The following is a 14,531-nucleotide window of genomic DNA, read 5'->3' on the forward strand; positions in this document are numbered from 1 at the left end:
GACTTCACCAGTCCAAAATCACTAAAAATAACAATAAAGAGGTGTGTGAACTGTGTGTCAGGCATTGTAATATTCTCTGGTCCCTTCCCTGCTTACCGCTGTGATGAGATACATAGCAGACTGTCATCACTAAATGGATGTCTAAATGGTGCCCGCAGAATAACATGGGTTTCATGGACAAGCTTTTGGGGCAGACCTGACCTGTTGAAAAGAGGTGGTCTTCATCCCTTCAGGGGTGGTTCCGTTCTTCTCTTTAGAAATATGGCACATAGTCTTAGAGTTTGCACTTGACTAACTGGGGCCCAGGTCAGGAAGACAGACTGGTAAAACCGACTGGTAAAACCGACTGTCTACTAGCCGCCTCACATCACAGAAGTCAACACAGAGACACTTTCACCTAAATATCATACTATAGAGACTGTTCTGCAGTGGTGGGAAGTAACAAATTACAACTACTCACCTTACTGTAATTAAGTAGTTCCCTTTCAGTCGGTCACTCTCGACGCCACGTCGGTGACCAACAAAAAAAATGGGATATTGCTTCGATAGACCAATCTACTTCGAGTGTAAACTAAACGAGCCAATGCACATTGGCATGCAATTATAGCATCCAGCTGCCTCTGATCACAGTGTGAGTATAAGAAGGCAGCAGGTGCAAGCAAGTTCAGCATGCTCTCGGAAACTTTGTGTGTTGGCGAGATAGCACTTCAGCGGCAGTCGTTCCGGTGTCGAGTGGATTGCACACTTTAGGCTGCACTACCCCTGGCATGTTGCAAGCAGCCAATTCCCCTGTGTGTCTCAGCACTAAAAGAGCAGATCTTGCGTTTCTCCGGGCAAGGGGTGCCCCTAGAGCAGATCTCCAGGCATGCTGTGGTTTACACGGATGCCTCCACCACCGGCTGGGGGGCCACATACGACGGCATGCAGTCTCAGGGGTTTGGACGGGCCCGCAGCTGCAGTGGCACATCAATTGCCTAGAGTTGTTAGCAGTGCACCTTGCCTTGAACCGTCTCAAAGGTCTCTTACGAGGCAAGCATGTGCTGGAACGGTGCTGTGCTGGAACGGGCATCAACCGACAAGGTGGTCTGCGCTCCCGTTGCATGTCACAACTCGCCCGCCACCTCCACCTTTGGAGACGGAAGGTTCTTAGGTCACTTCATGACATTCAGATTCTGGGCCTGCTCAACCATACAGCTGACGAGCTGTATCGAGCAATGCTCCCGGGAGAATGGCGACTCCATCCCCTGACGCTCCAGCTGATTTGGAGACGATTCTGAGCCGCTCAGGTAGACCTGATTGCTTCTCTAGAGACCTCCCACTGCCAGTTCACCTACTCCCTGACAGAAGAAACTCTCGGCATGGACGCACTGGCACACAGCTGGCCGCCGGGCCTACGCAAGTATGTGTTTTCCCCAGTGAGCCTTCTTGCACAGACACTGTGCAAAGTCTGGGAGGACGAGGAGCAAGTCTTGCTAGTGGCACTGTATTGGCCCACTCGGACCTGGTTCCCTGAAGTTGGCCAATTCCTCTGAGGAAGGACCTTTGATAACTCCATGTCTGGTCCCTGGATGGGATGCGGAGGTTCTAGGTGACCAACCCCAAGAGGTAGTGGACACCATCACTTCGGTAAGAGCACCGTCTACGAGACACGCTTATGCCTTGAAGTGGAACCAGTTCGTCGAATGGTGTTCTTCTCGCCGAGAAGACCCCTGAAGATGCTCGATTGCGGTCGTGCTTCCTTTCTGCAGCAAGGGCTGGAGCGAAGGCTGTCTCCCTCCACCCTCAAAGTCCAGGTTGCCGCTATTGCTGCATACCATTACCCTGTGAATGGGAAGTCTTTGAGTAAGCATGACCTCATCGTCAGGTTCCTTAGAGGTTAAATCCTTCCCAGCCCCCCTCTATACCCTTTTGGGACCTGACTCTAATGCTTAAATCACTACAGCAGGGCCCATTCGAACCTTTGAATTCACTTGAGCTAAGTTTCTTTCATTGAAAACTCTGCTCCTGCTTGCACTGGCCTCCATCAAGAGGGTAGGGGACCTGCATGCATTTTCGGTTGACAATTCCTGCCTAGAGTTTGGGCTGGCTGACTACCAGGTAAACCTGAGGCCCCAGCCTGGCTACGTGCCCAAGGTTCCCAAGACACCCTTCATAGACCAAGTGGTGAACATGCAAGCGCTGCCCCTGGCGAAACGCTACACTGGTCTGATGGTGAATAATTATCAGATGAAACCAACCTCCGAGAGCTCCTCCTTCCACCAGCAATTCACAGCCAGTGGGGCTGCCAAGAAAACAGGCTGGACCCTCTCATGTGGTAACACTTGTATTTTTTGATGCTCCCCCTAATGTTCGGATGGCGATCACTGCGTCTGTAGGTGAGCCAGACCTTTCGTGAGAGGATTATCCGGCAGCACTGCAACCCTCTGGGCAACCAGCTGTGCTGTATTCTGATATGGAAATAATGGCTTTCCCAGGGTGCCGAGAACATCTGGCTCAAGCGGAGACCTCCACCACGTCCCTAACCCTCAAGGCTGGATGATTGGTTTCTCTGTGTGGCTCACGCTGGTTCTCAGGACCCCACTCTGGTGCCTTTCTTCTTGGAGGTGCATGATGAGATTACTGGGTTATGGACACTGATCACTGACACTGTGCAAGATCAAGGAGGACAAGGAGCAGATCCTGCTTGTCCTCCTATAGAGACTGTGTCTGTTCCCCGAACTAGAAAATACAAAAAACGTCCAAACCAAGTTAAGATTAACAATTTAATTGAGGTTCAACAACTAAAAAACAGATGTAATATTGGTAAACAAATGATAAAGCTTATTGAATATCAGATCCCTTTCTATTTAAACACTTTTTGTAAATAATATGATCACTGATCATAATATAGATGTACTCTGTTTGACAGAAACCTGGCTAAAACCTGATGATTACATTATTTTAAATGAGTCCACCCCCCCAAGATTATTGTTATAAACATGAGCTGTGTCTAAAAGGCAAAGGGGGAGGAGTTGCTTCAATTTATAACAACGTTTTCAGGATTTCTCAGGGGGCAGTCTTCAAGTATAACTCGTTTGAAGTAATGGTGCTACATATAACATTATCCAGAGAAATCAATGTTACTGATAAATCGCCTGTTATGTTTGTACTGGCTACTGTATACAGGCCACCAGGGCACCATACAGACTTTATTAAAGAGTTTGGTGATTTTACATCCGAGTTAGTTCTGGCTGCAGATAAAGTTTTAATAGTTGGTGATTTTAATATCCATGTCGATAATGAAAAAGATGCATTGGGATCAGCATTTATAGACATTCTGAACTCTATTGGTGTTAGACAACACGTTTCAGGACTTACTCATTGTCGAAATCATACTCTAGATTTTAACACTGACACATGGAATTGATGTTGATAGTGTTGAAATTATTCAGCCAAGTGATGATATCTCAGATCATTATTTAGTTCTGTGCAAACTTCATATAGCCAAAATTGTAAATTATACTTCTTGTTACGTATGTATGTATGGAAGAACCATCACTTCTACCACAAAAGACAATTCCTTAGCATATCCAAAACCTCAGAACAACTTGATGACGTAACAGAAACTATGGACTCTCTCTTTTCTAGCACTTTAAATAAAGTTGCTCCTTTACCCTTAAGGAAGGTTAAGGAAAACAGTTTGACACCATGGTATAATGAGCATACTCGGACCCTAAAGAGAGCAGCCCGAAAAATGGAGCGCAGCTGGAGGAAAACAAAACTAGAGGTACTTCGTATTGCTTGGCGGGAAAGTAACCTATCCTACAGAAAAGCATTAAAAACTGCTAGATCCGATTAATTTTCTTCTCTTTTAGAAGAAAACAAACATAACCCCAGGTATTTATTCAATACAGTGGCTAAATTAACGAAAAAGAAAGCCTCAACAAGTGTTGACATTTCCCAACACCACAGCAGTAATGACTTTATGAACTACTTTGCAAAATTGCAATACTAAATTGCAACCATTCAGCCGTCAGCTACAGTATCATATCAGACAGTGCACTATAGACCCCCTGAGGAACAGTTCCACTCTTTCTCTACTATAGGAGAGGAAGAATTGTATAAACTTGTTAAATCATCTAAACCAACAACATGTATGTTAGACCCTATACCATCTAAGCTCCTAAAAGAGGTGCTTCCAGAAGTCATAGATCCTCTTTTGACTATTATTAATTCCACATTGTCATTAGGATATGTCCCCAAAACCTTCAAACTGGCTGTTATTAAGCCTCTCATAAAAAAACACCACTTTACCCCAAAGAACTAGTTAATTATAGACAAATCTCGAATCTCCCTTTCTGTCCAAGATACTAGAAAAGGTGGTATGCTCGCAATTATATTCCTTCTTAGAGAAAAATGGTATATGTGAGGATTTCCAGTCAGGATTTAGACCGTATCATAGTACTGAGACTGCTCTCGTTAGAGTTACAAATGATCTGCTCTTATCATCTGATCGTGGGTGTATCTCTCTATTAGTTTTATTGGATCTTAGTGGTGCGTTTGACACAGTTGACCACAACATTCTTTTGCATAGACTTGAACACTTTGTTGGCATCAATGGAAGTGCATTAGCATGGTTTAAATCATACTTATATGACCGCCATCAGTTCGTAGCAGTGAATGAAGATCTATCATATCGATCACAAGTGCAGTATGGAGTACCTCAAGGCTCAGTACTAGGGCCGCTACTCTTCACGCTTTTTATGTTACCCTTGGGAGATATCATCAGGAAACATGGTGTTAGCTTTCACTGTTATGCTGATGATACTAGGTGTTAATCATAGGGCCTAAAAACTCTGCTTGTAATAACCTAGAACACTGTCTAAGACTTGATGGTTGCTCTGTCAATTCTTCGTCATCAGTTAGGAACCTAGGTGTGCTACTTGATCGCAATCTTTCCTTAGAAAGCCACGTTTCTAGCATTTGTAAAACTGCATTTTTCCATCTCAAAAATATATCTAAATTACGGCCTATGCTCTCAATGTCAAATGCAGAAATGTTAATCCATGCATTTATGACTTCAAGGTTAGACTATTGTAATGCTTTATTGGGTGGTTGTTCTGCACGCTTGGTAAACAAACTACAGCTAGTCCAAAATGCAGCAGCAAGAGTTCTTACTAGAACCAGGAAGTATGACCATATTAGCCCGGTCCTGTCCACACTGCACTGGCTCCCTATCAAACATCGTATAGATTTTAAAATATTGCTTATTGCTTATAAAGCCCTGAATGGTTTAGCACCTCAGTATTTGAATGAGCTCCTTTTACATTATACTCCTCTACGTCCGCTACGTTCTCAAAACTCAGGCAATTTGATAATACCCAGAATATCAAAATCAACTGCGGGCGGCAGATCCTTTTCCTATTTGGCGCCTAAACTCTGGAATAACCTACCTAACATTGTTCGGGAGGCAGACACACTCCTGCAGTTTAAATCTAGATTAAAGACCCATCTCTTTAACCTGGCATACACATAACATACTAATATGCTTTTAATATCCAAATCCGTTAAAGGATTTTTAGGCTGCATTAATTAGGTAAACCGGAACCGGAAACACTTCACATAACACCGTACTTTCTACATCATTAGAAGAATGGCATCTACGCTAATATTTGTCTGTTTTTCTCTTGTTCCGAGGTCACCGTGGCCACCAGATCCAGTCTGTGTCCAGATCAGAGGGTCACTGCAGTCACCCGGATCCAGTACGTATCCAGACCAGACGGTGGATCAGCACCTAGAAAGGACCTCTACTGCCCTGAAAGACAGCGGAGACCAGGACAACTAGAGCCCCAGATACAGATCCCCTGTAAAGACCTTGTCTCAGAGGACCACCAGGACAAGACCACAGGAAACAGATGATTCTTCTGCACAATCTGACTTTGCTGCAGCCTGGAATTGAACTACTGGTTTCGTCTGGTCAGAGGAGAACTGGCCCCCCAACTGAGCCTGGTTTCTCACAAGGTTTTTTTCTCCATTCTGTCACCGATGGAGTTTCGGTTCCTTGCCGCTGTCGCCTCTGGCTTGCTTAGTTGGGGTCACTTCATCTACAGCGATATCATTGACTTGATTGCAAATAAAAACAGACACTATTTCAACTGAACAGAGATGACATAACTGAATTCAATGATGAACTGCCTTTAACTATCATTTTGCATTATTTAGACACTGTTTTAAAATGAATGTTGTTCAGTGCTTTAACGCAATGCATTTTGTTTAAAGCACTATATAAATAAAGATGATTGATTGATTGATACTCAACTCTATATTTCTTCATGGCCCGGTGAAACACACCAATTTGAAAAACGAATAGAATGCATAGTCGATATAAAAAACTGGATGACGAGTAATTTCTTACTGCTAAATTCTGAAAAAACAGAGGTGTTAATTATAGGACCTAAAAACTCTGCTTGTAATTACCTAGAACACTGTCTAAGACTTGATGGTTGCTCTGTGAATTCTTCGTCATCAGTTAGGTCCTATTAGCCCGGTCCTGTCAACACTGCACTGGCTCCCTATCAAACATCGTATAGATTTTAAAATATTGCTTATTACTTATAAAGCCCTGAATGGTTTTGCAATTCAGTATTTTAATGAGCTCCTTTTACATTATAATCCTCTATGTACGCTACATTCTCAAAACTCATTTTGCAATTTGCAATTTGATAATACCTAGAATATCAAAATAAACTGCGGGCGGCAGATCCTTCTCCTATTTGGCACCTAAATTCTGGAATAACCTACCTAACATTGTTCGGGAGGCAGACACACTCTTTCAGTTTAAATCTAGATTAAAGACCCATCTCTTTAACCTGGCTTACACATAACACACTAACATGCTTTTAATATCCAAATCCGTTAAATGATTTTTAGGCTGCATTAATTAGGTAAACCGGAACCAGAAACACTTCCCATAACACTCTATGTACTTGGTACTTCATTAGAAGAATGGCATCTACGCTAATATTTGTCTGTTTCTTTCTTATTCTGAGATCACCATAGCCACCAGATCCAGTCTGTATCCAGATCAGAGGGTCACTGCAGTCGCCCGGATCCAGTACATATCTAGACCAGATGGTGGATCAGCACCTAGAAAGGACCTCTACTACCCTGAAAGACAGCGGAGACCAGGACAACTGGAACAGGACAAGCTCCAGATACAGATCCCCTGTAAAGACCTTGTCTCAGAGGACCACCAGGGCAAGACCACAGGAAACAGATGATTCTTCTGCACAATCTGACTGCAGCCTGGAATTGAACTACTGGTTTCGTCTGGTCAGAGGAGAACTGGCTTGAACTACTGGTTTCGGTTCCTTGCCGCTGTCGCCTCTGGCCTGCTTAGTTGGGGTCACTTCATCTACAGCGATATCCTTGACTTGATTGCAAATAAATGCACAGTCACTATTTAACTGAACAGAGATGACATCACTGAATTCAATGATGAACTGCCTTTAACTATCATTTTGCATTATTGACACACTGTTTTTCTAATGAATGTTGTTCAGTTGCTTTGACGCAATGTATTTTGTTTAAAGCGCTATATAAATAAAGGTGACCTGACTTGACTTGTGGCACCTTACTGGCCCACTCAGACTTTGTTCCCGGATCTAATGCTTCTCTCGACAGCCCCTCCCTTGCAGATTCCTCTGAGGAAGGATCTACTGACTCAGAAACGGGGCACCCTGTGTAACCCATGTCCAGACCTCTGGAAACATCATGTCTGGCCCCTGGATGTGGCGTGGAGATTCTAGGTGACCAAATCCTAGTGGCTAAATCCAACATGGACCTCCTCAATACTCTCTTGGGACTTGCTTATATTGCTCAGAGCACTACAGCAGGGCCCATTTGAGCTGAATTTTCTCTAAATATAAACCATCAAGAGGGTAGGGGACCTGCATGCATTTTCGGTCAATGATCCATGCCTAGCTCACACAACTAGAAGTGTTTCATCCTCCTGGGTGCTGGCTCGTGGCAACTTGCTGATGGGTATTTGTAGAACTGTGGTCAGGGCGACCCCTAACAGTTTCACTAGGTTATATAGCCTTCGTGTAGAACCGGTATTCTCCTTTGTTCTCACCTCAAACTGGTAGTGGCACTGAGAGGCCCCGGTTAGTGTCGGCTTGCTTAAACTGCTCCAGAGTGAACCATGAAAGAGAACCATGGAAGGCCATGTTCCATATTGAGACCTAAGCGATACTCTTATGTGTATAGTCCACGGTATGGCCTTTAGAGCCCATGTTTCCCCGGCATACTTCTTGCCTTCCCAAGAGTGTTTTAATCACCTCAAATTTCGGAAAACTGCTAGATGGATGCTATATGTGTATTTGCCCCTGAGACCTCCTTCAGGAAGGATGGGTTCCGCAGCATCCCTGTTCCAAGCGGAACGGGTACGATTTCCCAGTGTTATCCAATCTCACCCAGTGAGGTAGTGCTTTGACAATGGTGAGTGGAACTACTTGTTCCGAGCCCCAGCCTACACCTAATAGGGGTGCAGGCGACTAGCACAGGGCACTGGAAGAGGCAGCACCCATGGCGCTTTGGTAGATCCCATTTTGCATCGGTCACCGACGTGGGGTCAAGAGTGACCGACTGAAAGGGAACGTCTCGTTTACGTATGGTAACCCTCGTTCCCTGAAGAAGGGAATGAAGACACCCCGTCCCGTCGCCATGGTTGCTGTATCGCCGCTGACCTGCAGGGTTTTCGGCTACAGCCTCTAAGCTCCATGCGGGGGCACACCCTCCGCCTGCGAGAGGAGATCTCTCCTGACAAGAACCTCCCATGGAGTGCCGTCAAAAAGAGAAATCAGGCCCAGGAACCATTCCCGGCCTGGCCAGAATGGGGCTACTAACAGCAGCCGGACTCCGTCCTGGCGTACTTTCTCCAGAACTCCCAGAGCAGAGCAATCAGGGGGAAAATGTACAGATGAAGCCTCAGCCATGTCTGTACCATAGCGTCCAGCCCCAGTGGAGCTCGATGAGTGAGAGGAAGCCAGAGGGGACACTGCAATATCTCTTGAGTCCCAAACAGATCCACCCGAGTCTGGCCAACCTCTTTAACTCTGCTTCATCACCGCCATTCCCCGGGACTCAGCCCCTGCCTCAACAGGATGTCTGCTCCCATATTAAGATAATGTGAACTTTGAAGAATGTGAACTGCTCTGAGCAAGAGGAATTCGTCCTAGGCCCACACAAGTGCAGTCCTCCTTGCTGGTTGATGTAAGAGACCATCGCTGTGTTGTCGGTGTGCACCAACACATGGTGACCTCTTAGGTCTGGGAGAAAATAACAAAGTGCACAAAGCATGGCCAGCATCACCAGGCAGTTGATGTGCCATGTCAAATGGCGACTACTCCACAGACCGCGGACAGGGTGGCCACTCATGACCGCACCCCAGCCGGTGAGGGACGCGTCCGTCGCTAGCACCATGCACCGACAAGGAGCTCCCAGCACTGGGACCTGAGACAAGAACCAAGGCTTGCTCCACATATCCAAGGCACGTAGGCAGTGCCGTGTGACCTTTAACATGCGAAGTGGGTTTCCCCTCAGGGATAGCCCCTTGGTCTTGAGCCACCACTGTAGGGGTCTCGTGTACAGCAGTCCAATAGTATTCACGTTGGACGCAGCTGCCATCAGACCCAGCAATCTCTGTGACTGCTTGACAGTGAGTGACTGGCCCTTTCTCACTCTCGTGACTGCAGTGAGGATCGACTCGATCCGAGCAGGTGACATACGTGCCTGCTTCATGGTCGAATCCCACACCATGACCAGATAAGTGGTTCTCTGTACTGGAGAAAGCACACTTTTCTTGGCATTAAGTCTTAACCCCAGCTCTTTCATGTGAGTGAGAACGACACCTCGGTGCCGAACCTTCATCTGCTCAGATTGAGCTGATATCAACCAATCGTCAATGTGGTTGAGTCGTGAAAGTGTGGGGTGAGAGTGCAAGGCCAGTGAAAGATCCGTATTAGTAGGCTTTTGCCCCCAAAAGCAAAGCTCAAGAACTTCAGATGAAGAAGGATGGAGATTGTGCATCTTTTTGATAGATCGTGACACACCAGTCCTTAGACTTAGCCTGTGCAGGCGTGCTAAACTTCAGTCCCCTGACTGAGCTGTTCAAAAAGCACAGATCTAAAAAAGGACACAACACCTCATCCTTCCTCAGAACAGTGAAGTACCGGCTATAGGACCCTGAGTCTGCAACCCAAGGAGGGACCACCTCGATGGCCTCCGTCCTCAGAGAGAGTCTACTTCTGTTCCATTAAATGGATTCTGTGGCCTCTCACTACAGTGTGCAGGACCCACTGAGACAAATGTGGGAGTAGTTTTCACGCTGCTAAATAGTCTACTAAGGGAATCAGCCTCTCAAGACTGATCTCTGGTGGCATCAGAGCAATTAGCTCGGCACCGGCAGGAGGCGGCCGAACTAGCTGCTCTGGAAACCTCCCAGGAGGTCGCGAGCCTCTTAGCATCTCTATGTTTCCGAGCGGTAACTGAGAGAAGCACTTGCTGGAGACTGCTGTGCCCTGGAACACCGCCAGGGTTGGCTGATCGATCTCCTGAGGGCACTGAGGAGAGACGGGCACCGTGTAATGCGGTGTACACTACTCTTCCCCAGAGGGGCCTGCCCTCCGAGGTCCTGAGCTGCAGCATCAGGACTCTCATAGCTGAAGTGTCCTAAAAACGACGGTCCTTAGACCCATGTCATCTGCTAGGAAGACTAGACCAGATCTTGCTCGGGGGAGGCCCCCGTGAAGTACACTTGGCAGGGGCTCCCACACTGCCATGTGACCTCCTAAGGGAACCAGTCTCGCGGGACTGGCCTCTGGTGCGCCTAGAGCCACTAGCTCAGTGCCCTGAAGCGGCGGACCAGCAGGGGACGAGCGTATTAGCTGCACTAGAGACCTCTGTCGAGGTAGTGAGCCTCTGAGCACCGCCGTGTTTCCACTATCGAGCTAGGACCGGGGGTGCTAGTGCGTGCCAGGGCCAGTCGCGTTTCCACTGTCACTTCCGGGGCTTGATCGTGCCTCGTCGGGGCTTCCTCGGAGCCAACGGCCTGTTTTTTTTGGCCCGACGAAATCCTTGGGCCAAAGCGGGCCAGCTGGGGCTAGAGGAGGGGTTACGATCAAAGGCGGAGTTCTCCGTGTCTGGAGAGCGCCAGCGCGGATCATTTCAGAAAGATAACAGCTTTAACACGGGTATTAAAGACTTTTTAAAATCAGTTGAGCTCAAAACTCACTCTTAGTCAGCAGCAAGTGTTTGAAATAACTTGATCCAATGTGGATTATTATCACTAAACAAGGCAGAAATATTTATAAGCGATGTAAAAGACTATGCACGCTAAACATTAACATTACCATGGTAAATGCAACCACTTGGAGAATTCAGACATCAGCTTCTTATTCTCTATAACAAGTGTGTATTTATTAAGTAAGTTAACATTTTATCTGTCGTCTGGGTTCAAGAGTTTAGCTCCACGTTGCGTATCATCAAAATACAATAATGATGTGGATCATAACAGAAAGATAACAGCTAACACCAGCATTAAACACTTTTTTTTTTAAATACGTCAAGCTCAAAACTCACTTTCAGTCAGCAGCGAGTGTTTGAAATAACTTGATCCAATGTGGATTATAATCACGATACAAGGCAAAAATATTTATAAGCGATGTAAAAGACTATGCACGCTGGGCATTAACATTAAACATGGTAAATATAACAGCTTGAAGAAATCAGACGTCAGCTTCTTATTCTCTATCACAATCGTGTAATTATTTAGTAGGCTAACTTATATTATCTGTCACAAGCCTCGTCTCGAGAGTTTAGCTCCACGTAGCCTATCATAAAAATATAATAATGTTTTTGTTCGGGAGCCTTTATAAAAAAATAAAGATATTATCATTCATTCTTATAATGTGAAGTATAGGCTACTGTGACTACATATAAACAGAAACAGACTCGACTGAATAAGCAGGCTATTTTCATAAGCGTTAAAAATAAATAAATAAAATAGAAAGTGTATTTATGTGTGATTAATTTTGAGTCTTGAGAAATTAAATCAATATGATCACTGTATCACTTATTCTATAGTTAAAACATCCATGCTTTTGAATTTGAATATATAACAAAGCATGCAAACAAACGGCCGCTTTTATCAGTTTCTTTTTGTGATCGCGCATGTTCCAGTGACTTATTTCTTAGTTTTCTGATGACTTCTCTTTGATGGTGAAATAATGAGGTTGCATGACGTTGTTCTGAGAGGCGTGTAAAGGGCGTGTTTTAGTGACGTGCAGTGGTGCTTCAAGCTCCACTGTGGAAACCCTCCGCTACTCTGGCCTCGGTGCTACTGGCCCGGGGCTATGAGCCCCGCCCGGCCCGCTTTAAGCCCTGGCTCGCACTGGCCCGACAGTGGAAATGCGGCTCATTATTAGAGCGGCTGTACAGCAGAACTGATTTCTGCTTGCATAATTTTTTTTTTACATTTTCCTTTATGTTATTTATATATTATATTATATTATATTATATTATATTATATTATATTATATTATATTATATTATATTATATTATATTATATTATCTTTGAAGCAATCTGTACTCTATAAAGCGCTATATCGATAAAAGTGACGTCATTTGACTTGATCAGAAACATGCCGTATAGATTAAGGTACAGTACAATTTATGGCTTACTAACTCTCGCTTTTAAAGATGAAATGTCACAATTGCGTTGCATTGTGGGAAACAGTCTCAAATATACTGTTATAATATATATCAAATTTCAGCAAATGTTTTAGGTAATCCAGAAATTCCATGCATTCAGAATATGCACATACTATTCACAGTATATACATTTAATACTGCAGTATAATAGGAGTTTTATGATAGTATACCATTCCAAACACAACAGGGGTTTTGGCTCCATCTTATGGTTTTGCTGACGTTCCATGCTACATCACCTGATAATACATTGAACCAATCAAGGTCGGCTCATGATGTGTTTTCACACTTGCTTCAGAACCTAGCCAGTGCAGATGCATTCCCATAGCATCAACAATGATGCGGCATTGAGTTCCACTCAAAAGGGAACTAATGTGGATCACAGTTCCACAAAACAATCCTCATGAATATGCATTAGAATTGTGTCACAACCCAAAACATGAATGGTCCAAAAAATAAGATGTGTTGTCTATATGAGAAATTTCCAGTTTTTGTTTTCTTTTACTTTTATTATAAAGCCATGTTCTTGACATATGTTTTGAGACACAGGGACTGAGGAGGAGGTGTAAGTATAATTGTATTATAATAAGCACATGCACTACCTCTGCCAAATTTCAGAGTGCGTACCTCTTCATGATGTTGAGAACACTGATGGGAAGGTAACAGAGTGCAAACACGAACAGCACCACCATCAGCATGCGTGCCGTCTTCCGTCGGGCTTTCACCTGTTTGATCTCTGCTGAGACTGTGCTAGTTCTCACTTTCACTGACTCTCCTGAACCTACAGCATGGGCGGAACACTGCAGCGACTTCCATTTCCTTTGAAGCACTGATGAGGTTCCAGGAATCTGCTCAGGGATAAAGCACTGTGTGCTATGGATCATGATCAGCAAATTACACCCGTTAAACTGTGTTCATATAGCCACATTTTAAACAAAATACACAAGTAAAGACTTCAGATTTGTGCAGTTGGTAACTATAACCATACTTAGCACTACCAAATCCAAAACCTAGTCAGCTAATTTCCATCTTGGTTATAACGATACCTTAATATGCAGCTGTGCATTTAGGCAGGAGACAGATAGACAGAACAAGAAAAGAAAAGTCATTTATAAATGCAGTTGGGTGTCAAGATCACTTACATACCTGTTGACACCAGAGTTTATGACAGATTTGAATGTATGCCAGGACCATCAAACATAAGGGAGCAAAATAAGTGACAATAAAGAAGCAGGTGTGGTAGACTTTAGGGTAGATTTCATCTGCAAAAGAGAGAATCAAACAACATCAGTCAAATGCACATAGCATTCTGTAACTAAAAGCAGAAAAGAGTTTTTAGGAAAGGTCAATGTAGCTTTAAGTACATTTAAGGATATGTATTGTATTAACATTGCATAATAAGAATGCTGTATTGACTAATCAGCATCCATGATTTCAACTTGAACCTAATCGCTTAGCAGAGACTTCCCCCTTCATGAACCTTCTATGAACCGAATGTACTGTATCAGGCTTGGACATTATTTAACCTTTTAAAATCGATTTCAACGTTTTTAGTCATTTCTATATTATGTTCAATATAATGATATTAAATCTAATTACATCCACTGCTCAAAATTGTGAAAAGGCATATTCATGCTGGGTTTTATGTGAATGAACCATTTGAATGCAATTCATAGTAGAAGAGATAAAAATATAAGCTCATTCTTTGGACTTGAGGCTTTTGAGCTTAAAATATTATTAAAATAGTCCCTATATATTTCATGACTTCTGAAACCATACATAA

At 44.2% G+C, this 14,531-nt stretch overlaps 1 protein-coding gene across 1 annotated transcript in view; it reads right to left on the reverse strand.

The window, feature by feature from the left end:
* Window positions 1-14,531, reverse strand: part of LOC128026729 (orexin receptor type 2-like) — a 69,857-nt gene that overhangs the window by 3,465 nt on the left and 51,861 nt on the right. Inside the window, exons 4-5 of the mRNA XM_052613997.1 lie at window positions 13,895-14,010; window positions 13,376-13,596 (exon numbers count right to left, since the gene is read on the reverse strand). Coding sequence (XP_052469957.1) covers window positions 13,376-13,596; window positions 13,895-14,010 — 337 coding nt within the window. The remainder of the gene's footprint in view (window positions 1-13,375; window positions 13,597-13,894; window positions 14,011-14,531) is intronic.

Source organism: Carassius gibelio, chromosome A13 (assembly GCF_023724105.1).
Source record: "Carassius gibelio isolate Cgi1373 ecotype wild population from Czech Republic chromosome A13, carGib1.2-hapl.c, whole genome shotgun sequence".
NCBI lineage: Eukaryota > Metazoa > Chordata > Actinopteri > Cypriniformes > Cyprinidae > Carassius > Carassius gibelio.